Genomic DNA, 25,315 nt, shown 5'->3' with positions numbered 1-25,315 from the left:
AGGGGGATATAAATCGAGGGGGGTGCGGCCGGGCCGGTGCGGCTCAGCGGTTAGGGTGTTGGCCTGAGCACTAAAGGTCGTGGGTTCGATGCCCGGTACCTGGGTTGCAGGGCCAATCCCTGGCCCGGGTCGGGGTGCATGGGGGAGGCGACCAACCGATGTGTGTGTGTCTCTCTCTTTCTCCCTCCCTTCCACTCTCTCTAAAAATCAATGGAAAAAAGTATTGTTGTTGGTGACGATTAACGTAAAATAAATTTAAAAAAATGGACGGGGGTGGAGACACAGTTCAACAAAGGAGCTGGCATCTCCGCCTAGGGCTTCAGGAAAGGATAGCGGGGGGAGCTGAGACCGGGCAGCGATGACCAGAAGGACCGTGGCGGGGGGGACGCGGCCAGAGTGGGGTGCTGAGCCAGAGGAAAAACAGATTATACCTGGAAAGGAAGCTGGGGGCAGCTGGGTGGATGCTCTGGGGAGGCCTGGGTTTGACCCCTGGGTTTGAGGCCTGGTTTGGGCAGCAATGGAATCGGAGACGCAGGGTCACCGCCCTGGCCAATGGGACCTCGAAGGAAACCGTGCAGATGCCCTTTGGCCACGCCATTCGCGATGCCAGCCCAGCTCAGTCACCACGGCAGGAAGTTGCTCAAGTCCCTTTGAACGGAGAGCGAAACTTAGAATTACAACCGACGGGAACAAGGGGAGGCGAAGAAAGGACGCGGCCGGTCGATGGTTCTGGAAAAGGCTTGATTTCAGGGAAAGCGCGCACGTCTGTCCAGTCCGCTTACCCACAGATTCTGAGACGGGGCAGGACAGCAGGGCTCCCTGACCCGCCGGGTCACCCGCCACCTGGACCCTCATTGGGCCTGGTGGCCAGGGGCGGGGCACCACCCAGACTCTATAAAAAGCTGAACTGGGAAAAAACAAGCTTTGGTTTCTCTTCGATTCTTGCAGCTTGGGAAACAGAAGACAGAAGTGAGGGGACCAGAGGGGGAACCCCCCGATCCCAGGGCACCTGGACTGGAGCCAGGAGGGGCTCCTTGACTCACAGGGGACTGGACTCTACCTGCCAGGTAAGACGCAGGTGTCAGGTGGGGTGATGGGGAGAAGGCTGGGCGCTCGGCCGCTATCCTCGGTACCCCACAAGGGCCATCCCGCGGGGACACTGGCGTGGGAACGGGACTCGGTCCATGGGGAGGTGTCGTCTGTGGGCCACACACCCCGGATTCAAAGCCAGGGGTCAAAATAATAATCGTTACAGGGATTATGTGCTTGGCGTGCGGCATTCAGAGAGTATATGATGAAAGTGGATTTGGGGGCAGGTTTTTAATTTTTTATTTATGAATATTTTCGTACACAACCGAGGATGCTTTTTTATTAATTTTTTTTTTTTTTTTTTTTTTGAGAGCGAGAGAGAGAGAAACATCAATTGGCTGCCTCCCATAGGCACCTTTACCGGGGACTGAACCTGCAACCTGGGTAGGTGCCCTGACCGGGAATGGAACTGGCAACCTTTTGGATCATGGGATGACACTCCAACCAACGGAGCCACCCGCCAGCGATGATTTTTTAACGAAACCACGTGGAGGCAGAGGCAGAGGTGGGAGGGGTGCGGCCACCAGCCCTGGGACCCCTGGAGCCCCTGAAGCTGGAAGGGGCAGAAGGACCCTCCCCTGGAGCCCCCAGAGGGCGCTCGGCCCTGGGACCCCTGGACCTCAGACGTCTTTGGAAACAGGGTCTTTGGGGACGTGATGAAGGGAAGGGTTTGAGATGAGGTCGTCCTGGGTCGGGGGGCCCTACATCCAAGGACAGGGTCCTTATAAGAGACACAAAAGGAGACGCAGATAGAGAGGAGAAGCCGTGACCCAGCGGGCCCGGGAGGCTGCCACCTGGGTGAAGGTCGAGAGGGATTTGTGGGGACCTGGGGAAAAGCCCTGGCTGGGATGTTGGGACCGCACGGGGTCTAGTTACAGTAACTCGGTCTAGTCAGGAAATTTGTTCTGCCTTGATTTCGTATGATTAATTGAACTTCCTTCCACGGCTTTATTATCACAGGGTTTCCTGGTGCTTTTCCTGGAGCGTGCTTTCCGGGTGTCAGGATGGGGCAAGAGCCTAGAGGAAGCTCAAACCCCAGGGAGGGAGCTCTTGGAAGACAGACCTATGCACACGGATAGATACACACGAGTGCACAGACATGCACATGTGCACACACGCATATACACCAGTGCACACACCTGTGTATACACACGCACATGCGTGCACACAGGCAGGTGCATACGTGCATGCACACAAGACATACATATACACACATATGTACAGGCACGCACACACCTGCATACACACGTGTGTGCATGCATGCAGACGTGTGTGCACAGGCAGGCACATAAACATGTGCACATGCATGCACACATGAACACGCATGCACACACATGCATGCAGTGTGTGCACACATGGAGACACAGGCGTGCGCACACCTGTATCTACACATGTATGCACTCAAATGTGCACGCATGTGTATAAGCATGCATGCATGCAGACTGTGCACATAGGCAGGCATGTGCATACATATACACACACACACATGCACCCATGTACACAAAGGCGCATATATACACAGAGATGAACAGACACGCAGACACACATGTACACACATACATACAAACATGCACACATGAGTGTACACACAGGCACACACACGCACACACACACACTCACCTCCAGGCCCTTTCCTCCTGCAACGAGCTACCTGCTCTCCCAGCACGAGGTTCCCTGAGCTCTGAACCCTCCTGGCCTCCCTCTCCCGTCCTTGAAGCCACAGCCCCTGGGTATCTCTCTTTCCTCCGGCAGCTACCACCCTCCCTCCCATGGGCACTGCCCTTGCCATGGTCTTGCTTTGGCTGCCGGTGCTCCTGACGCCCATCTCCTGTCTGCTGCAAAGGGACCAAGGTAGGCGCACCCCCTACGCTGTGCAGGTGTCTTGTTTTGGGCGAAACCGTTGGTATTGAGATTACGATAGAGTCACATGCAATTATAAGAGATAACAGAGGGCTTCTGCGCACCCTCCACCCCATACCCCCAGTGGGACCTTCACAGGACTAGTGCAAACCACAGCCAGGACATGGAGCTGGGGGCAGCCAAGGTGACAGAGCCTAGGATTGACCCCTTACCCTCGTGACCTCGCTCCCTTCCTGGGAAGGGAAACGACCGTGGAAAAACCAGGGTGATGGGTTGAGTTTTGTCCCAACTCAGTTCATATGCTGCAGCTCCAGCCTCCAGGAAAGTGAATGGGTTGTATTTGCAGGCGATTGGGGAAAAAATATCCTCGGGTGAGAATTAATAAAACAAAAAATCGGGGGGACGGGGCGGGATTTGGACACATGCGTGCCCTCGGAAGCCACATGATGACAGGGGGTGAGATTGGGGTAATGCGCCCAGAAACCAAAGACCGCCAAGAATTTGGGGCGCCCCTGGGAAGCTCGAAGTGAAGGCAGCAACCCAGTGATTTTTAGAGAGAGTAGAAGGGAAAGAGAGAGAGAAACATTGATGGGAGAGAGTCACATGGATCGGTTGCCTCTTTCACGCATCCCAACCGGGGCGGGGAATCAAACCCGCAACCCAGGTACATGCCCTTGACCAGAATCGAACCCGAGGCCCTTCAGTCTGCCGGCTGATGTTCTAACCACTGAGCCAAACCCACCAGGGTGGCAGCTTTGTTTTCAAGGGGCTCCATTTTATAAATATAAATATAAATATAAATATAAATATAAATATAAATATAAATATAAATATAAATATAAATATAAATATAAATATAAATATAAATATAAATATAAATATAAATATAAATATAAATATATAAATATAAATATAAATATAAATATAAATATAAATATAAATATAAATATATAAATATAAATAATATAAATATAAATATAAATATATAAATATATAAATATAAATATAAATATAAATATAAATATAAATATAAATATAAATATAAATATAAATATAAATATAAATATAAATATAAATATAAATATAAATATAAATATAAATATAAATATAAATATAAATATAAATATATATATATATTTTTTTTCTTAACAGTTAGGGGAATAAATTTGTAGTCCCAGCATCTCAGAATAAAGGAGGTATTTTTAAAACCTGAAAGTCCCATCCCCATCTGCTCTGGGCGATTGCATCAGCCAGGATGCTGTGGGCTGAGGTTACGGCCACAATATTTCCTAACCCTTCACACGTGGGTTCCTTCCTCAAAGGGGAGTGGACGGCCGGTGTTTTGTGCTCTGGTGGGGAGGGTGTGACATCTCTTGGGGGTGCCGTTTTTATTTTATTTTATTTTATTTTATTTTATTTATTTTATTTTATTTTTATTTTATTTTATTTTATTTTATTTTATTTATTTTATTTTATTTTATTATTTTGGGGGATGCTCTTTTTTCAGCTCTGACTGCTACCCCAAAAATACCCCAGAGTGGGGGGGGTTAAAAAAATGAAACATTTATTTCTCGCAGTTCTAGAGGCTGCAAGTCCCAGATCAGAGTGGCCTGTGGTTGGTCCCTGGTGAGAACCCAGTTTCTGCCTCCTGGCTGGGTCCTTGCTTGGGCAGAGGTGAGCAGGGCTCGCCTTGTCTCAGAAGGGCACTAATCCCGTCGTGGGGGCCCCACCCTCACGTCCTCAGCGAACCCTGATCGCTTTTCCAAGCCCTCACCTCCTGACGCCGTCCCACGAGAGCCAGGGATTCCACATACGTATCTGGGGGACACGCACACGTTCAGTTCATAACAATCATCCCAGAGCCTTCACCCCATCCCACCTGCCGAGGCCCTGTTTCCAGATAAAGGCTCATGAGCACGTTCAGGGAATTCACCCGATGGCCGGGAACCTTCACGGTGGCTCTTCACGTCCTGGGAGGAGTTTGCAGGATCCACGCAGAGCTGTCAGCACCACACGTGGATTCGGTGCCACGTCACTGACAAGAGCTTGGTCATGGGGCTGCAACCGGGGGCAAGACAGGGCCTGGAGATGCAGGGTGTCTGTCCGGGAGGGAGTTTCCTCCAGTCCTCAGACCCCCCCCTCCCCAACCTGCAGGTCCTAGAATTATCGGGGCTCCTCTCTGGGTTCCGAGCTTTGAAGCAGTTGCCACATCTGTGGTCACTCCAGGCCCGTGGGTATTCTAGGATCACTGACCACAGGCAGGAAATTAGTTGGATCACTGACCACAGGCAGGAAATTAGTTGCTTTCTAAGAGAAACTTCCTAAAGCTGAAAGGGAACAGCCAAGACGCTCTACAAGCTTAAGCGTTTCCCTCTAAAGTCCCTTAAAACTCCAATCTTGGTGAAATTGCCTCCGAGGGGATGGAAAAGTTGAAAACAGATGCCTCGATTTAAGGAGATGTGGTTAGTCATTCACTGCCCAGTATGAATTAGCACCAGGATTGTCATAGGTTTCTTTTGTCAGGGTAAGAAAGTCTGCTGTTATTCCAAGTTTGCTGAGTTTTGCACCCAAAACGGGTGTTAAAGTTTTTTTTTTTAATCCCAAATGGGGGTTAATGTTTTTCTGCTTCAGAAAACTCAGTTTGCTGAGTGTTTTAATCCCAATTGGGTGTGGAATTTTTTAAAAATATATGTTTTTATTGATTTCAGAGAGAGGAAGGGAGAGAGAGAAACACCGATGATGAGAGTTATTGATCGGCTGCCTCTTACACGCCCCCGACTGGGGATCCAGCCCAAAACCCAGGCATGTGCCCTGACCGGCAATCGAACCGTGACCTCCTAGACCATAGGTTTATGCTCAACTGCTGAGCCACACCAGCTGAGCATGAGATGATCCTTGATGTTTGCAAGTCCATTGCTTCGTGTTATCAGCAGGGCCTGGACCAGAACGGTCACCTGTTTGATAACAGGTGTTGACAAAAAAAATTATTCATTTCTGTAGATCCTTTTAAATGTTGAAAATGAACTGTATGTTTATAGACGCCGACTTTATCATGATTCAAAGGGTGTGTAAGCATTTTGGGGGGACACCCTATATATATTCTACTACAATTTGCAAGCCTTTCTGAAAGCATGCTCCGTGTAGCACACTGGGAGACAGATATTTATGCCCGGATTTGGTGGTATCAGTTCTCAGTGAAAATAAACTACTAGGAGATACCTGGTTGTAAAATATCAGTATCATGTACATGGGGATGGTAGAAGCGATCTGCTCTTGTGAATTTCCCCCCGTCATTGGCAGGGTGAGCTCATGAGATTAATAAGGTGCTATTGATTCGTGAAGCCTGCCCGCTCCGGCAGATCACTTATCTGGGTAGAACTCGACTCCCCCACGATATCGGATAATTCAACGGGAGACAGAAGTTCCCACCAAGATGCCGGTTTAACCGTCTGGGTAAGTCTCCTAACTGTAACCTATAAATATTTCAGATCCAAACCCACCGATTAAGAACTTGAGGATGGATCCAAGAACTAAGAGCTTGACCTGGGACATCCACGGGAATGTTTCGGCCATAGAGTGCTGCATAAATTCAAGGTCCAACACAAAGGTAAACCGCTTTCCGTGGGCTTAGCACCCTGCACTGGAGGGGTGGTCGGTTCGATTCCCGGTCAGGGCACACGCCCGGGTTGTGGGCTCGATCCCCAGTAGCAAATTCCAATGCCACTTTTTAAAAATACGTTTTTATTGATATTTGAGAGAGAGAGGAAAGGAGAGGGAGAGAGAGAGAGAAACATTGATGAGAGAGTGAAACATTGATCGGCTGCCTCTTGCTCGCCCCCTACTGGGGATGGAGCCTGCAATCTGTGCATGTGCCCCGACCAGGAATCAGACCAGTGACCTCCTCGTTCATGGGTCTGTGCTCAACCCCTGAGCCACTCCAGTCAGGCGGAAGTAAATATTTTTATACCTGAAGTCTTTGAAAAAATATCTGTATTTGACTTTGACGCTTGATTGATAGTTTGGCTGGGTATAGAATTCTACCAAAGGAAATTTCCTTCCTTCCCCCCAAAAAAAATTTCAAGGCCTTGCTTTATTGTAATCTATGTACCAAAGTTAATGTTGAGACATTCAATGCTATTGCGATTCTTTACTTTTTTGATATGAAAATGTTTCTTTTGTCTCTAGAAACTTTTTTAGAGATTTTTTTTCCCTCACCAAGGATATGCTTTTTAAAGAAATTGATTTTAGAGACACATGGATCATACATGTCTCCCCCTCTCCAGGCCTTCACCTCACAATTGTCTGTGTCCATGGGTTATGCAAATATTCCTATACATTCTTTCATTAATGTCTCCCCACCCACCCTGCTACCCCCCCTTCCCTCTCAGCTCCCTCAGCCTGCTCCATGCTTCTATGTCTCTGGATGTATTTTGTTTGTCAGTTTATTTTGTTCTTTAGGTTCCACATATAAGTGAGGTCATGGGGTACTTGTCTTTCTCTAGAACTACAGTTTTTATTAAAAATCTAAATATCACCAGTATCACTCTAAGCCTGTTCTGTAAACAATTCATTCCTATATCTGTCTTAGGCCAAAAAAAATCGTTTTTGCAAGTTTTATGTGCTTCCCAAGTGCAAACCATCCAACTACACTGTTAAAGTCACTACGATTGACGGTGAGACGTTTTCCACGTGGATCCAGTATCCCAAGCAAGGTGAGGGCAAATTGCTCTTTCTTTCTTTTTCTTTCTTTCTTTCTTTCTTTCTTTCTTTCTTTCTTTCTTTCTTTCTTTCTTTCTTTTTTTTTGCTTCTTACTTGCTTTCAATCATGAGTCAGTCTTCTGAATATCAAAAATCATTACTTTTAGCCCAGCCGGCGTGGCTCAGTGGTTGAGCGTCGACCCATGAACCATGAAGTCACCTGTTCGATTTTTGGTCAGGGCACATGCCCAGGTTGCCGGGTCCATCCCCAGTAGGGGGCTTGCAGGAGGCAGCCCATCCATGACTCTCTCATCATCGATGTTTCTATCTCTCTCTCCCTCTTTCTCTCTAAAAATCCCTAGAAACATGTTTTTTTAAAAACCATTACTTTTCACTTGGATGAATCTCCAGGGTTGTAGCTTCAAGAGAAAGAGAGAGAGAAAGATCGATGTTATAGAGACGCATGGATCTAACCTGTAACCCAGGTACATGCCCTTGACTCAGACTTAAACCCATGACCCTTTGGTGCACAGGCCGAGGCTCTAACCACTGAGCCACAGCCAGCCAGGGTGGAAGTGGCCTGTCTCTTGAGTGTATATCTATTAACATCCTGGATGATAGTTCTGCAAGGTGTTGCCTCACTCGGGGGGGAACCTGCTTAACGTCTACGCAAAACGTCTCTGTTATCATTTCTTACAATTGCTTGGGAATTCACAGGGATCTAGAAATCATCGCGTGACCCTACAAAGGGACTTGTTTTTGGTTATTTTCTTTGCAAGCCCAGAAGGGAACCCTGAGGCAGCCCCCCAGAACCTGGATTGCCAAGTTCACGACAAGGACTTCCTGACGTGCAGTTGGGCGGTGGGCAAGGAGGCCCCCAGTGACGTCCAGTATTACTTCTACTTGGAAAACGTGAAGTAGGTGCAGTCTTGGGCGTGGCTGGGGTGTCCTGGGCATGGGAGGCACTGGGTCATTTTTTTTTTAAATATGTTTCTATTGATTTTAGAGAGAGAGGAAGGAAAAGGGAGCAAGAGAGAGAAACATCATTGATGAGAGTGTCATGGATCAGCTGCCTCTTGCTCGCCCCCTACTGGGGGTCGAGGTTACAACCCCGGGCATGTGCCTTGACTGGGAATCGAACCGGTGACCTCATGGTTCGTGGGAATGACGCTCAACCCTCTGAGCCACACCAGCCCAATTCTTAATCACGCCCAATTTTCTGCAGTACCAACCAGAAGTGGGAGTGTTCAGATTACACAGCGAATGAGCTGGGGCAACACATCCAGTGTCAGTTTGATGACGTCTCTCAGTTTTCCGAAGGCCAGTACCGTTTCCTGGCGAGGGGCACCAGCAACGAGTCCACAGTGCCCTGCTCTGAATTAATCACGTTTTTACCGGATATCGGTGAGTAAGGGCCCAGGATGCTTCTGGAGGGGAGGGAGAGGGGGGGAGAGAGAAATAGGGATGTGAGAGAGACACATCGGTTAATTGCCTCCCACGTGTGCCCCGACTGGGGGTGGGGAGCCAAACCTGCAACCCAAGTACTGTGCCCTTCACTGGGAATCAATCCACCCTTCGGTGTGCAGGTGGACACTCTAACCACTGGGCCACACCACCCAGGGCTCAACACACTTTTATCATGTGTCTCTCCTCTCTCTCCATTCATATCCCACCAACCCCCCACTTTCCATAGCCCCTTCAAGGAATATTTTCTCTCTCCCGCCCTCCACCCCGAATTTGTGGGATGCCCATTTCAAAGCGTCTCTGGGGAAACTATTTTTATTTCTTTTACTGATCAGTGTTTTTTGGGGCTTTGTTGGTGTCTTTTTCCTCTCTACTAGAGAAATTAATTGCACCCAAGATAACAGTGAGCTGCAATCAGTCTCTTGCTTTCATGAAATGGAACATGTCGAGCCACTTCCACAAAAATTTCGACTACAAACTTGAAATACAGCAGGTAAACGCTCGCCCCAGCAGGATCCTCTTGTGAGCCTCTGTCGTCTGGGGCTTTGGGTTGGATAAAACACGTCCCACAAAATATAGGAACCATAAAAGAATTTAGCTTTTGTGTGTGGGAAGCAACTAATCAATGTGTCTCCCTCACATTGATGTTTCTTTTTTTCTCTCTCCCCCTCCTTCCCTCCTTTCCACTCCTTCTAAAAAAAATCAATGGAAAAAATATTCTTGACAGTATCCCACACTCAGTTACTTACTTGTATTTATTTATGATTTATTATTTCCACCCAATTATGGATTAGGTCACACTCAGTTTTTCTGTAAACCTACAAGTGCTTCAAGAAAATTAAAGTCTATGGACTTAGATGGCCAAGTATTTTTGAGCTAATTGTCATTTTACACTAAATTATTAACTTTCATCTACTCATTATGTTTATTTATTGACTCATGTATAATTTATTCTCAACTGCTGCTTAACCTCAATTTCTCTGCTAACGCAAAACTGCTAAAAAAAAAAAAAAATCAGGTCAATTAATGTTTAAAAAGGCCAAGTATTTTTCAGGTAATTGGTAATTTATACCCAATTGTTTACTTATATTCATTATTTGTGTTTTACATTTATTTATTATTGATACTCAATACTGAGTATATGCAATGTTTGTGCAAACCTAAAACTACTTTTTAAAAAGGCTATTGTTTTTATTTTCAAAAGAAAGACCAGTATTTTTTAGTTAATCAATACTTTATGCTCAATTATCTTTTCATACCTCTTTTTTTATTTATTATATTTATTATTATACTTCATTACTGATCACTTTATAATCAATTATCTGTATATATATATATATATATATATATATATATATATATATATATACTTTTAAAGAGCAGCAATTGGAAACTATACCCACTGCATTGTTTTATGTTTTATTTTTTATTTTTCATTTTTAAAATATGTTTTTATTGATTTCAGAAAGAGAAAGGGGGAGGGAGGAAGAGAGAGAGAGAAATATCAATGATCAGAGAGTCATTGATCTGCTGCCTCCTGCACGCCCCCTACTGGGGATCAAGACCCCAACCGGGGCATATGCCCTGACCAGGAATCGAACCAGCGACATTGGTTCATAGGCTGATGCTCAACCACAGAGCCACACCAGCCAGGCTATTTATCATTTCTATGTATTGATTTTACATATGATAATTATCATCCATTACTCATCATTTTATACTCAATTACCTACATATTCCATCTATCAGTTTACATGCGATACTATGTATCCTCCACGACTGATCCTTTTATACCCAATTACCTACATATTCCATCTATGTATCAGTTTACATATGATACTATGTATCCTCCATGACTGCTCCTTTTATACCCAATTACCTACATATTCCATCTATGTATCAGTTTACATACGATACTATGTATCCTCCATGACTGCTCCTTTTATACCCAATTCCTACATATTCCATCTATGTATCAGTTTACATACGATACTATGTATCCTATCCTCCAACACCCATAGTTTCATACCCAGTGTTTCCCTAAACACACACCTGTTCAAATGAGTGGGAGCTCTTGCAGAGGGCAGGTGCGGGCACCCATGGCTGTCTGCTTGTGTCTTGCAGCGCTCCGATCCTCCCTTCATCCAGATGGTGAGTGACCCTGCCTTGCTGCCCGGGGCATCGCCAGGTGCAAGTCGGTTATTTTCACCACTCTCTCCCACGTGGGGCACCCACCCTCACAGCAGTGTCCATGTGGAGGAAAGAGGAACCCAGGTCCCTGAGATGAAGCTCACAGCTGTTGCTGTTTGCCCACAGAGGTCACCCCCCCACACACACCCCGAAATTCTTTAGCCTGGGCCAGGCACTGAACTTGGTGGAAAAGTCACCAAACTGTGAGCTCTAACCAGCAAGTGCATGTTTCCACACAGGTGGTCCATGCATTTCACAAGCATCCATTAACTTTGGCCTCTCTCTCTGTCTTCTTTCTCCCCTATTCTCCCTGTCTCCATCTCCCCGAGGCTTCTCCTCTGTGTCTGTGTCTCCTCTTCTGTCTCTTACAAGGACCCTGTCCTTGGATGTAGGGCCACCCTGACCCTCATCTCAGATCTTTCCCTTAATCCCATCTGCAAAGACCCTGTTTCCAAATAAGGTCCTGTTCATAAATTCCAATAGGCAAATCTTTCTTGGGGGGGCAGCATTCCACCCGGCAGGGCCCCCTGCACCACTGCTCTTGGACTCGGGGAGGTAGCCAAGGATTGTTTCCCTCCCAGGGACTATAAAGAACATTTAGCTTTGAGACTGGAAAGGGGCTCCATGGGTTCCCCCTGAGCACAGGTATCTCCCCACTGTCCTGGCAGGGACTAGTCAGGCTCTCTCCAGAGACCTTAGTTTCCTAGAGCAGCCGTAGCAAATACCTCAAACCGGGTGTCTTAAAACAACCAAAATTAATTGTCTCCCAGTCCTGGAGACCAGACATCTAAGATGAAGGTGTCTGCAGGGCTGGTTCCTTCAGGATGCTGCAGGGAAGGACCTTTTCCAGGTCTCTCTGTCTCCCCCACTTCTGGGGATTTCTTGGCTTGCAGTCACATCAATCCAATACCCAAGGGGCACCGCCCTGTGTGACTGTCTGTGTCCTAATTTCCCTTTTTTTTAAGGATTAGGGGCCCCTCTGCTCCAGCCAAGCTCCTCTTTTGTTTTAGTGTTTTTTTTCTATTTTATTTTATTTTTTAAAATATGTTTTTATTCATTTTTTTTAGAGAGAGAGGAAGAGAGAGAGATAGAAACATCAATGATGAGAGTCATTGATTGGCTGCTTCCTGCAAGCCCCCTACTGGGGATGGAGCCCACAACCTGGGCATGTGCCCTGACAGGAAATCGAACCCTGACCTTCTGGTTCATAGGTTGATACTCAACCATTGAGCCACCCTGGCCGGGCTTTGTTATTTTATTTTTTAATTTATCTTTATTGTTGACAGTATTACAGATGTCCCCCTTATTCCCCCATTGACCCCTCCACCCTGCTCCTGGCCCTCCCCAGGCCTTCCCCACATTACTGTCTGTGTTGATGAGTTATGCATAAATGCATATAAGTTCTTTGGTTAATTTCTTCTCACCTCCCCTTTCCTCTGAGATTACTCAGTCTGTTCCATGCTTCTATGTCTCTGGATCTTTTTTGTTCGTCAGTTTACTTTGTTCATTAGATTCCAGCCCAGCTCCTCTTAACCCATCAAATTGGCACGGCTGCTATCTCCAAACAAGGTCACCTTTGCAGGCCCTGGGAGAGGGGATTCCCACAAAAGAATTTGGGGAGGGCTTTCTCCACCCATGGCAGGGCTCCTGTGCTGCCCTCTCCGCTGATGGGAGTGGCCTTGTCTTCTTTTTGTTCCTCGAATCGATAGGCCCCGTTGAAAAACTCCTTCATGCTGACCAACCCTGGGACCTTCACAGTGAGAATCAGAGCCCTGACTATGTTAAAATCACCTGGACAGTGGAGCACCCCCCAGCGTTTTGGTGAGTGGGGTGCCCTTTCTCTCTCCCTCCTGGGCACTGACCTTCCTCAAGAAAGCTTGGAGCTCCCGGCTTGAAATCTCCTGGGATGTCTGCCCCCAAAGGAGAGGGGTGTCACTCCACCACCTTCTGCATCCCCAAAGAGGGCTCTGAGGACAACAGGGGATCTTGCTCCTTTAACTCACCCGATGGGAAGGCAGAGTGCAGAGATGTTCCCACTAAGAGACATCAGGGCAATGGAATAACACAGCTGTTACAAGCAATGGGGTCCTATTTTGCTATCCAAAGTCACTCTGGGTACGGCTCCAGGAAGTGCCTAATTAGAAAGATTCCTGCAGGATGAGAGCTGTGGTTTCTCCCTGAGCTGTTCTGAAACCAGCCCTGCCCTCCACCACTACTCCCCAGACTCCAGGAATGTCCAGTTCCGCAGATGGCACATCAGGAAATTCCACCCCCCATCATCAACTGATTAGTCCAGGCCCACCCACAGTATGTAGAGCAATCTGCTTTACCCATCCTCTACTGATTCCACTATTAATCTCATCTATTTTAATTATTTTATTTTATTTTTTGTTAACCCTCATGAGAGGATATTTTTTTCCATATATTTTTTTAGAGAGAGTGGAAGAGAGGGAGAGAGGGAAGGGAAGAGAAAGAGAAACATTGATGTAAGAGAGACACATTGATTGGTTGCCTCCCACATGCACCTCGACTGGGGCAGATGATTGAACCTGCAGCCCTTGACAGGGAATTGAACCAGTGACCCTCCAGTGCATGGGCCTGCACTCTAACCACTGAGCCACACAAGCAAGGGCTTAATCTCATCTTTAAAAAATACCTTCCCAGTGACATCTAGACATTGTTTGACCAAAGACCTATGTACCATGACCCAGCCCAGTTGGCACATAACATTCACAATCATAAGCCCCGAGTTAGTTCACTAGGGCTGTCAGGACAAAGTCCCATAGACTGGAACGTTTGAAAAAACAGATGTTTGTGGTCTCACAGTTCCAGAGGCTGGGTCTCCAAGATCAAGGTGTCGTTAGATTTGGGGACTGTGGGGACTTGGGGCTGTGGGGACAATAGTTTCCAGGCCCCTCTGCAGCTTCTGGGGGGCTCCTGGCCTTTTAAGCCACACCTGGGTTACCTGTAACCTGTGTGACTCTCAGTCCTAGTCCTTTCCTGGAGGTATTCTATCGCTGGGGATCCCTGCAGGCTTGGTTTGCAGATCCCAAACTCCCATCTATTCCTTACAGAGGGACATTACTGAGATATCCAAAGATGCAGGTCTGAGAGCCTTCTCCAGGTAGATCAGCACAGCCTGGGAGTGCTGGACCAGGGGTGGGTGGAAACACAGGTCCCCTTTGCCTTCTCTCCGCCCTCCCTTTGGGGCCTGCTTCCAGATTCCTGGCTTTGGCTCTGGTCTCACCCATGGGTTACAGATACCGTCAGACCAGGGTGCGTTTTATCAGGCTCCATGGACACCTGGGTGAGGCTCCTGCTGCCCCTGAGCCCGAGCTTTGGCCTCTGGCCCTTCTGGGCTGCGTTCCCTTGCTGGACTCAGTTTCCCTCCAGGTTCCCCTGTCTCTGGCCGCTGGGCTCTGCCGTCCTCTGCCCAAGCCGTTGCACAGGACCGCCTGTCCGCTAGGGGGCGAGGAGGTCGCCGTTGCCCAAAGTCTCAGTTACCAAGATAAATATCTTTTAATGCTGTCTTTAAAATTAAAATAAAAATTAATGAGAAAAGACCCATGATGGACATAATATAAAATTCAAGGATTGAGGGAGGGGGCGCAGGAGGTGGTAGTTCCCCTGCAGCGCATACTCACCTGCCCTAGGCCACCCCAGGGCGCGGCCCCTCCCCCTGGGAGTGGCTGACTCTTTCACAGGCTGGCTGACGCCCCAGAGGCAGGTGCTGAGTCTTTGAAAATCTTGGCGCTGCCAGGGGTCCCTGAGTGCACGCGATGCGTGTAGTCGTAGCTCCAAGTGTCCCTTGCAGATGGGGGCATCGGGCTACCTTCGAGGGCCGCGCCCAGTTGGAAGGATTCCCGTGGGTCCCCTGCGCGCAGGTGGCCGCTGTTCCAACTGAACTAGCCCCCCGCCCCCCCAAACCCCGTCCCGGGGCCCTGGGGAAATGCCCACGGCTGCGTGACACCGCCCTCCCTGACCCCGCCAGAGCGCGCCCGACGCCTCCCCTCTGCCTCCATCCCCTAGTGTGTGACTACGAGGAGAACGCGTTCCTCCAGATCTGGCTGACCTCGTCGCTGATCGCCTTGGCCACGCTGGTCACCGTGGGGACGGCCCTTCTCTTATGCAAAAGGTGAGTGGCGCGGGTCTGTTTTCTGCAGCGCGAAGCTCAATGCGCTCCCGCGCGCGCCTGGAGGCCTTGGTTGCCTGGGCGCGCGCCCCCGTGGTCCCCAGCGCAGCATCCTCGGAGCCCCTTCCCTCCCCAGACCCTGCAGTCGGAGACTGCAGCCAGGCTCACTCGCATGTCCCCTTATATCCCCAGTTTTGCTCCCCAGCCCCCAGTATCCTTCAGGACATGGCTCAGGGACCCTTCCCCTACCCCTCGGGCAGCAGGCCAGGGACAGCGTTACTACGGCCTGTTCCTCGTGACCGCAGCTCCCGTGGCTGGGTCCCTTCCATTTGGCTGATGCTCAGCCTAGTTAGGGGAGCCCTGCAAAAACTCCCCCCTCCCCCCCGCCCCCAGCTTGCTCTGGCTTCACCCTCCCCCCCGTCTCCCAGCCACCCTGAGAAGGGGCCAGGTTTTAGGAGTGGACTGGCCACAGCTCCAGGTAGGGGACAATCGGCTTCCTGCAGAAGCTGTTGGGAGGGGACCATGGCAACCTTGGTCTTTATAAAGATGCAGGTATCAGCTCCTCTGGGGCTAGGACTACGATTACTTTCTTGGGGGGCAGGAACAGAGACTTCGGAGGCCTGACTCCCCCCAGGGTCCCTGTGTCGCCTGGATGGAAATGAACGCTGGTGCTGGATTGGGGCTCAGGTGAATCTCTCTCAGGTACTCGGTGCTGAAGATGCTGTTCCCTCCCATCCCTCGTGTGAAGAACCCCACAGGTGACAACTTTCAGGATGAGAAGATGGTATGTCTAGGCTTCTGCGGTGGATGAATCTGGGGAGGTGGCCACAGCCCCGTGCAGAGTGGGGTGCAGATCTGATGGCCCCGGTGGGTGGTGGCCACGGGAGGAGTGGGCTCCCGACCTATGACCACAGAGAGGTAGTCATGAGGGGACCTGCCAGGCTGGCAGACCCAGGAGCCCATGACCCCTGCCCCTTGCGCCCTGGCTGGGGCAAGTTCTGGATGGGCCAGGCCCCGGGAGCTGTTGAGGGTGCATTTACTGCCCTCCAGGGGGGCCTGTCACCCACCTGGAGTTCCCTCTCTCACCCAGCAGATGGCCTGGGAGGACTGCAAACCCACCCAAGAGGAGTGTCCTGTAGCTGAGGTGCAGGTTTTGAGGGAAAAGTGACCCTGGACCCGGCTCTCCGCATGGGCCAAGCACCTACACAGCCTGGTGGCCTCAGGATGAGGGGGCAGGAAACCCAAATGCAGTTTTCACCGGAGCTACCACCAGAAAGAAACGAAATAAAGTGCTTTTCAACCCACTCACTGGGCCCCTGCAGTTGGCGTCCACCCCTCACCCCTTCCAGTCCTCAAGCCGCCCACTGTGGATTTCTGGTGTCTAATTGTATTATGTGTTGTTGTTTTTAAAAAAATGTCTATTGATTTCAGAGGGAGAGGGAGATAGAAATATCAATTGATCGGCTGCCTCCTGCACGCCCCCTGCTGGGGATTGAGCGCAGAGCCCGGGCATGTGCCCTGACCAGAACCAGTCTATTAGGCGCTTCTGGATGCATTGCCCTTCATAAGCCCCTTGCATTCTTTACATAACAAAGGGCCTCACATACTGGCACACACTGCGGCACCCCAGGGGCAAGCATCTGAGCAGCAGATAATGTGTCCAGAGGGGGAAGCAGGGGACCCATGGACACCCCACTGCCCCAAGAGTTGTTCCTAACATAGAGCCCTCCCTGGGGAAACACTGGACACCCACCTGTGAACCCACGAAAAAGGGTATTGATGTCCACACACCTGCCCCCAGGAGCCTGGATCTGGGACAAGCAGGTAGGGCTCCCAGGACACAGTGCCCGAGGCGTTTACCTGGAAGGTGACCTCTAATGTTTAACCTTGTTTACTGGCATGCCTCCCATTACCAGTATGTGAGGGGCAGAAATTATCCAACATTCCAATGCCAACTGCTGCTGGCTGTGACACCCCCTTCCCCCACCCAGGAAACAAGAACACACAATTTGCAGAATGTCCCTGGGAGCCAAGGGCAGATCTGATCTGAGTTTGGTGAGCTGCTAATTAAGCAAGGCCTGGGCGACCTAACTGGTCCATTCTCAGCCAGGTGAGTATGAACAGGGCTGGAACTAGGTCCCAATGCAGAACCCACGTGTTGGCACAACTCCAGGGACAGACAGCTGGGGAGCAAGTCCCTGGTTACTCTGCTGCTAAGGCAGGGCTAAGGGGCTCAGGAGCTGGTCCCTCTGCTGAGGAGGCAGGAGCCACATAGGTGTGAGGGCTGTCCTGCCCTGTAGCCTGCAGGTGGCAGCTGACCTTGGGTAAAGCTGGCTGGAAAATGTCACCTCTAATCTGACCACCTCACTGTGGGTGAATTGAGGTCCTGGAACCTCAGGCTCTGCCCTCCTAGGCCAGGACTCTGGACACCCCAGCACAGCAGGCTCGGGTCCACTGGGCTACAACCCCATTCCCCAGGAGACAAGCCCAGAGGAGGTCAGAATCCCACCTCCAGCCAGGTCCAGACTAGGCCAGTTTATGGTGACACACCTGTACTCCCTTTGTAAGGGGTTCTGCTGGAGAGCCAAGGCAGGTGTAGGCAGGGCATGTATCAGGGATGTCACTCCTGGGCTCCTTGGAGGGAAAACTGAGGCTACATGGTTACCGCAGGAAAGATGGGGGGGACAGACCTAGGGTTTGTGGGAGGGGATTTCAGGTGAGAAAGGCCTCTTTCCTGAAAGGTTTCTGAGCAGGGGCCCTCAGTGGCTGCAGGGGTCTCCCACATTTATCTGCTCCTCCTCAGCACCCAAGGGCAGCCAGGGGCCTGCTACGAGGCAGATGTGGCCCCTTCTGGACCCCTTGTGCCTGGCCCCCCGCTCCTCAGGGCCATCAGATCAAACTGAAACCAGCAGAGTCTGTGTCTGGATTTAATTGTTTGCAGAATGCCCGACATAAAATGATATCGCAAAAACTCAGCTGTGCAGGGGGGGACAGTGCAGAAGCACAAAGGGGCAGCATGGTTTTCTTTAAATAAACGCTATGCACAGCCCGGGCCTGCGAGGCGGGCGGAGCGGCCCTGCCCGAGGTCCCGGCAGGACGTCGGGGTTCCCTCCCCCTAATTGTGGGATGCGTGGAATCAGGGTGCCAGTGGTCATGATCACAACGGGCCCGTTCTGGAGCCCTGCCTGGCGCTCTACAGGTGATCTGGTCAGGCGAGGGTGTTGGAATCGCTGGAAGGTCAGTGGTCCGTAACCGCGAGGCGCCCGGAGCGGCCCTCCTGGTCCCGGGTGTGGGGTCTGGGCGGGGAATGCGCCTAGATAACCTTCTTTAGCTCGTCATAGAGGACCAGCACGAAGGCACCGCCCATGCCCCTGAGGACATTGGACCAGGCGCCCTTGAAGAATGCCTTGCCGCCCTCCTCTTTGAAGATCTTCCGCCAGCAGTCCACCGTCCCTGTGTACATGATGTCGGCTGTGGGCAGACGGGAGCGGAAGTCAGGAGGGTCACCAGGAAAGGGCACAAGGCCAATCAAGGGTCTCCTACTCTGAAACCCCCGGATACCACCATCTGGGCAGCTTGGAGTTCGTACCATGGGGAGAAGTGAGGTCCTGGACCCTGAGTGCCCGGGCTAACAGGCCCTGTCAGGCCTGTTTTGGGGGGTGTGATCAAACAGAGAACTAGAGAGCCAGCCCAGTTACTCCTACCCCCAGGGCCTGTGGCCACCCCAGAAAGGAGGTCAGAAGAGGGCAGGGACAGCATCCCAGACAGGGAAAGGGAGAACCAGTGACGGGGCTACCCCCACAAAGCCAGGGACAAAACGTCAACCAAACCTCTCTGGGGAGCGCCCTGATGACTCCAGACCTCTTAGGCTGACTGGGGTGCACGCGGGCTTTCTCTCCCCACACCCTCCAGAAGAGCCAGACCCAGAACAGAGACACAGTACCTCCTTTGCGCCCTGACTGCATCATCATCCGCCTCCTCACTGTGTCGAAGGGGTAGGAGACCACGCCTGCCACCGCGGTCACTGACTGTGCGATCATCCAGCTTACCACGATGTGAGTGTTCTTGGGGTCAGGGAGCATGCCTGTGGGGTCACAGCACTGTCAGGCCCCAGCACCCCACATGGCCGCCCAAGATCAGAGCTATATCATTCCTCCTGCCCCCCACCTCCCCCCACACACCCTGTGCCATTCCCAGGACCAGGTGGTTTTTGAGAGATCAGGATAACATCAGCTACAGGAGCTGGGGTGAGGGAAGCAACCTGTAAGCTACAGGAGACAGTTGCAGAGGACAGCTTAGTGCTTGGGAGTGGCCTCTCCAGTCCAGGGGGTGGACGAGCCTTGGAAGTGGGCACATCACACATTCAAAGCTGTTTCCTTGCAGAGCTGCCAGCGGGAGCAGGCCGGGGCCCTGACCTTCAGGGACTAAACTGCATCCTTCCCAAATTCACAACGGAGCTCCAAACCCCAGGGCCTCAAAATGGGACTGTATTTGCAAACGGGGTCTTAATGGCTCTGACCCAATAGGACTGGTGTCCTTAGAAGAAGACATTAGGCCCTGGGCCGTTCTGCTCAATGGTTAGAGTATCAGCCCTTGGACTGAAGGTTCTTGGGTTTGATCCCCAGCCCCAGGTTGGGCACATGGGGCAGACAACCAATAGATGTGTCTCTCTCACGCGATGTTTCCCTCCCCCCACTCTCTCTAAAAATCAATAGAAAAAATATCCTCAGGTAAGGATTTAAAGAAAAACCAAAAAAAAAGAATTAGGACAGACACACAAAGAGGAATGACCGTAAGAAGACACAGGGAGGAGACAACCATCTACAAGACAAGGCGAGAAGCCTCAGGAAGAATCAGCCCCTCCCACACCTGGGTCTCAGATTCCACCCTGGGACTGAAACCACAAGTCTTCTACCAAGCACCCTTGTCGCACCTGCCCTGGCAGAGAACACACCCACCTTTGGCTGTGTCATACACCCCAAAGTAGGCGGCCCGGTAGATGATGATGCCCTGCACAGAGACATTGAAGCCCTGGTACAGGCCGCGGATGCCATCTGACTTGGAGATCTTCACCAGGCAGTCTCCCAGGCCCTTGAACTCCCTCTCAGCGCCAGACTTCCCCACGTCAGCTGCCAGACGGGTTCTGGCAAAATCCAGGGGGTAGACGAAGCAGAGGGAGGTGGCTCCCGCGGCGCCCCCGGAAGCCAGGTTGCCAGCAAAATACCTCCAGAACTGCGTGTGCTTGTCCACACCCCCCAGGAACACTTGCTTGTACTTGTCCTTGAAGGCGAAATTGAGGGCTTGCGTGGGGAAGTAGCGGATGACGTTGGCCATGTTGCCCCTCCAGAAGGAGAGCATGCCCTGCTCCTTGGGGATGCGCACGATGCAGTCCATGATGCCCTTGTACTGCTTGTCGGCTGCGATCTGCTTGCTGGCATGTTGCACCTGGAGAGTGGAATTATCAGGGGTCACCCGAGGGCCTTCCCCAAATGACCAGCAATAACCCAACCGGAAGGTATCCTTAGAAAACTAACTCGTGCACGCGGCCGCTAAGCTGCCCTAACAGCTAACAACTTGACAGTCGCGGCAACAACGTTGCCAGAGCTCAGCCGGCAACAATGTCACAAAGTAGCGCACATCTGCAACAGTTTCACAACAGAGTGCACTTTGTTGCCGTGTAAAACCGCACAGGCGGCTACAAAAGGGTGGAAAGGATTCTAAGCACAACAAAGGGAACCGGCAGGGCCGCGCCCACCCATAGGGACCGGTCACCGCAGCGGTCCGGACCACCCGAAGGGCCCGGAGAACGCGTGCGCGCCGCGGCCCCGCCTCTGCGCATGCGCCCCCGCGCTCGGAACGCGCCCCCGGAAGTCTGCGGCAGGGACAAAGCGGTGTTGCGCCGCACTTCCGGCGCCCTCCCGTCCGCGGGACCCGGTGCACGCGGCCGGGGCTGGCCCGCTGCCCCCGACCCCGAGCCCCTGCGGCCCGAGCCCGCGCATGCGCAGGCCGCTCCCCACCTGCAGCAGCAGCTTGACCCGCTCGATCGGGGCCACGGCCGTCTTGGAGATGGCGGCGGCGATGCCTCCGGCCAGGAAGTCCTTGGCGAAAGAGATGGCCTGTTCCGTCATGGTGGCGCAGCGGGGGGCGCAGAGCGGAGTGGAGGCGCGGAGAGCCGGAGTGTGGGCGCCGCTGGCTCAGCGCTGCTGCCGCCGCCGCCGGGACCGAAAGGACGGAGAAGCCAGCGCGCAGCCGCTAAGGCGCCGACGCCCCGCCCCGCGCCCCCGCGCCCCGTTCCCATTGGCTGCGCCGCGCGCCGGTGCCCCGCCCCTCCCAGCGCTCTGGGCCCCTGAGGGTTTCCGGGAGTCGCGACGTGCCCCGCCCCGCTTCCTCACGCGCCGCTCCCATTGGCTGCGTCGCCTGCGTCTGCCCGCCGCGCCCCGGCGCCTTACGCGAGCCGGGCCCCGCCCACGCGCTCTGCGTACGGAGAGGGCTCGGAGGCCACCGTGACCTTGTGAAGGTCACGTTGAGCCGGGAACCGAGAGAAGCACGTGCGGAGCGGGGAGGCCGGGAGTCGCGCACATCCGAGCCGGGGCCCCTTCCAGCCTGGGGTCCCGGAGAACCGTGCAATCGCGGGGTTCAGAGCCAGAACCCCCCGACACGTGCTGTGCAAACCCCCGAGCCCAGGGCTCCCCGAGCCCCCCCACACCTGCCCCGCGGCCCGGGTCTCCAGGGCACGCTCACCGCCTGCCCCGGAGATTCTGGCCTGTGCCATGTCCATCCCCGTGGCCTGCACGACCCCGCCCGGCCTTGAAAGGTTTCCGAGCCCTGACCCCGTGACCCCTGCGGCTCTGCGCTGGGACTTGGGGGAAAGGGGACTCGGGGGGAGGGGTTCAGGTGCCCCGCTTCACCCCACCTGGCTTCTTCCCTCAGTCCCTTACCTTCTCCTTCCCCCGCTGAAAGGGTCAGAAGGAGCCCTGCTGCCCATCGCGCTCACCTGCCCATTGACCTGCGCCCTCACCTGCTCATCTCCCGCCCCCACCCCAAGAGAAGCCCGGGACCCACTAGTTTTGAAACTTTGTTTGAACGTTTTATTGAATGGTAACTAAGTGGCACACGAGTCGCCAGTTGTCCCCGGGTGAATTTGCAGACCGGGGTTTACATCAGCGCCAAGGTCAAGAACAGCTACTTAGTAGCGGCTCCCAAGCAAGGGTTTGTTTTTTTTTTCTTTCTTTCTTTTCTCTTTGTTCCTTCCCTCCCCCTTCCTCATTTCCTTCCTTTTTATGTTGTTAGTGTCCTCACTTAGCCCATAAAAACCGCAGACACCCGACGGATGATAGATGGATGCTGATAAGCCCTGCACACCCAGGCCTCGGGGCTCCGAGTCCCCAGGGTCCCTGTAAAACCTGCCCGCGTCTGACTTGCGGTGAGAGGCAGGGTGGAGGCGGGGCCTGAGGCTGCGGGTTGCAGGAGCCGGTTCGGCTGCGGGACGAAGGTACTTGGAGGGTAGAGGGGCGGCCCTGGGAGCTCGACCTTGGAGGTGCTCGCACATTCCTAAGGCTTCACCTGGCGTGGGGTGGGGAATGTGCCTTGGTGGGAGGGGGGGCAGCCCAAGAGCCTGCACCCACCCCTGCACCCACCCCTGCACCCACCGTGGGCTTCTGGGGTAGAGAACACAGGGAGGTCACGGCTTCTGGGCTGGGGTGGAATTTGCCCAGCGGGCTGAGTCTCTGCACTCTTGGATGGGAAAAGCATCCCTCTGCCTTTCATTTTTTCACTGGACCAGCCTGTTGGGCTTGGGGGGGGGGGGGAGCGGGGACAAGGAGGGATTCTGGGGACAGTGATCACTCCCCCAGGGGCCAGCAGGGGCCATCCAGAGGGAGCTGCTCATTGAGGATTAAGTTCCTCTCTCTGCGTGTCTGGTGGGGGGTTAACTTATGCATGATCCATCCAGCCCCCTTCCCCAGGCACCTGGATGGCCAGTGCCCGGGGCACCCCACCACCATCAGCAGCAGGCTGCTGGCTGCTCTGAGCACCTGAGGGTCGCTGGACACCTGGGGCTGGCACCCAGCTGATGCTTTCTGGAAGGAAGGAAGGTACGTAGGTTGTCTTTTTCTTTCCTGGTAACTGGGTTCAGAACACAGAAATGTAGAAAGCGTTGCTTTGTGGGTTTTAGACACCCACCTGTTCATCCCTGGCAGGACAGCCCCCCTTTGCCCTGCAGTGTCTCAGGCAGCCTCGCACACCAGACACCCAGAACATGTACTTGGGAAAGGAGGGCCCAGGTAGACTGAACACCTGGATCGGAAAGGGAGACAATGCTGAGCCGGGGGGTGAGGGGAGCACCTCCTCCAAGGGGGTAATTCTAAGACCCCAGTGGGGAAAATGAGACCTGTCCCCCATTCCTCAGCGCTGTCCCAAGATGTGATTACACCTTGCACAGGGTCGTAGGTAAGCGGCTGCGAGGCCAGCAGGTGCTGCGGTGAAATCTGTATCCCCAGAGTGTCAGAAAGATGGTCTGAAAAATGGATGCGCTCGTAAAAATAGGGTGGGGGTGCTGGTCGGTGTGGCTCAGCCTGCACACCGAAGGGTTGCGGGTTCGATTCCCGGTCAAGGGCACGTACCTGGCTTGCAGGTTTGATTTCTGACCCCAGTTGGGGCACGTGCGGGAGGCAAGCAATCGGCATGTCTCTCACATCAGTGTTTCTCTCTCTCTCTCCCCCCTCCCTCCTTCCCTTCCTCCACTCTCTCTAAAAATCAATGGAAAAATATCCTTGCATGAAGCTTAACAAAAAATTAAATTTAAAAAGAGGGGAGGGCAAATTTAAAAAAAACATCATGTCTCAGGTGACGGCTCAGAAGGACAAGGTGGGATGGGAGATAGGGGGCGGGGGCAGGTGCTGGGAGCCAGACCCCGCCTTCAGGTCACCTGGTCTGGTGAGTGGTGAGGACCCTGCAAGGGACCGGGAAGGGCTGAGGCCATATAGACTCAGGTCATATCTTTATGGTCTGAAGTCCTAGCCTGTTCCCCACTCCCGCCCCCACGCGGCAGGTTTTACCCAGTGACGAATGCAGACAGTCCCCTGTGCACTGAGCACTCAGACACCTGCTGAATGAACCAATGACTGAATGGACTGCACCTGGGGGGGGGTCAGGTCAGGCACCGGACTCCAACCTTGAAATTCCTGTTTGATCCCTAAAGAATTAAAACCCTTTAAAGACACACCCGTGTGCACCCACACTGGTATCCATTCTCTGACGCCCCGAAAAACTGTTTTTGTATAGTATTTGTAATATACAAAAAGACAGGTTGGTGAATCATATTTCCTCTCCTCACCATTTCCATTTCTTACTAAGACAAGTTCCAACACACAAGTGGTATCGGGAGGCCACGGAGCCTTCACCCAGCTCCCACAAATGTTACCGACTGTTACTCTCCAACCCGGAGCGTCTCCCATGGGTGGGTCCTAGGTTTAAGGGCACAGTTATCCATCCAAAATTATATATTTGTGGGTGTGTCTAATTATATATACAGGGTGTCCCCAAAAAATGTATACACACGTTAACAGCCGATAGCTCCACTGTGAAAATGAAACTGATTTTAATAAACATTGCCTTTATAATTATCCAAAGTGTGTATATACATTTTGGGGGGCACCCTATATAGTATATAAATCATATATGTATATAGACCTTTATTTGTAAAACAATTTACAAACTATATAAAATACATTCTTAAACAGAATATTATGTTTCTGTAAGTTATGTACCTAACAATCGGGTGATTTTAGCTCCGAAGCCTGCGACACCCACAGGTGGCCTCTCTGAAGGTGTCCCTCCCCACCTGACAGTCAGGATTTTTCCAAATAATAGCTTGTATATCTG

General features: G+C 52.0%; 2 protein-coding genes across 4 annotated transcripts; one reads left to right on the top strand and one right to left on the bottom strand.

The window, feature by feature from the left end:
* Positions 1 to 700: 700 nt before the first annotated feature.
* Positions 701 to 16,736, top strand: LOC308551153 (interleukin-3 receptor subunit alpha-like). Of its 3 annotated transcripts, XM_081125545.1 has the most exons (13): positions 701 to 763; positions 949 to 1,067; positions 2,842 to 2,940; positions 6,438 to 6,556; positions 7,538 to 7,661; positions 8,432 to 8,564; positions 8,873 to 9,051; positions 9,489 to 9,604; positions 11,236 to 11,262; positions 13,011 to 13,122; positions 15,331 to 15,436; positions 16,136 to 16,217; positions 16,524 to 16,736. In XM_081125545.1, exons 3-13 carry the CDS (start codon positions 2,859 to 2,861, stop codon positions 16,599 to 16,601), a joined length of 1,158 nt encoding a protein of 385 aa, XP_080981671.1. In that variant the 5' UTR covers positions 701 to 763; positions 949 to 1,067; positions 2,842 to 2,858; the 3' UTR covers positions 16,602 to 16,736. The 3 variants fall into 3 exon arrangements, with proteins under 3 accessions (XP_080981671.1, XP_080981672.1, XP_080981670.1); XM_081125546.1 differs by lacking the exon at positions 701 to 763 and having other exon boundaries at positions 927 to 1,067; positions 16,527 to 16,736; XM_081125544.1 differs by lacking the exon at positions 701 to 763 and having other exon boundaries at positions 936 to 1,067.
* A 1,610-nt stretch (positions 16,737 to 18,346) lies between these two features.
* On the bottom strand, positions 18,347 to 21,722 carry LOC308551154 (ADP/ATP translocase 3). Its single transcript, XM_081125547.1, has 4 exons — positions 21,451 to 21,722; positions 20,392 to 20,878; positions 19,377 to 19,517; positions 18,347 to 18,904 (listed from the first exon to the last, which is right to left on the bottom strand). The coding sequence occupies exons 1-4, from the start codon at positions 21,559 to 21,561 to the stop codon at positions 18,747 to 18,749; spliced, it is 897 nt and encodes a 298-aa protein (XP_080981673.1). The 5' UTR covers positions 21,562 to 21,722; the 3' UTR covers positions 18,347 to 18,746.
* Between the last annotated feature and the right edge of the window lie 3,593 nt (positions 21,723 to 25,315).

The sequence above is a fragment of the Miniopterus schreibersii genome (genome assembly GCF_964146895.1).
Source record: "Miniopterus schreibersii genome assembly, chromosome: X".
NCBI lineage: Eukaryota > Metazoa > Chordata > Mammalia > Chiroptera > Miniopteridae > Miniopterus > Miniopterus schreibersii.
Note: the sequence above shows the minus strand (reverse complement) of the source record. Positions and strands in the feature narration are given on the sequence as shown.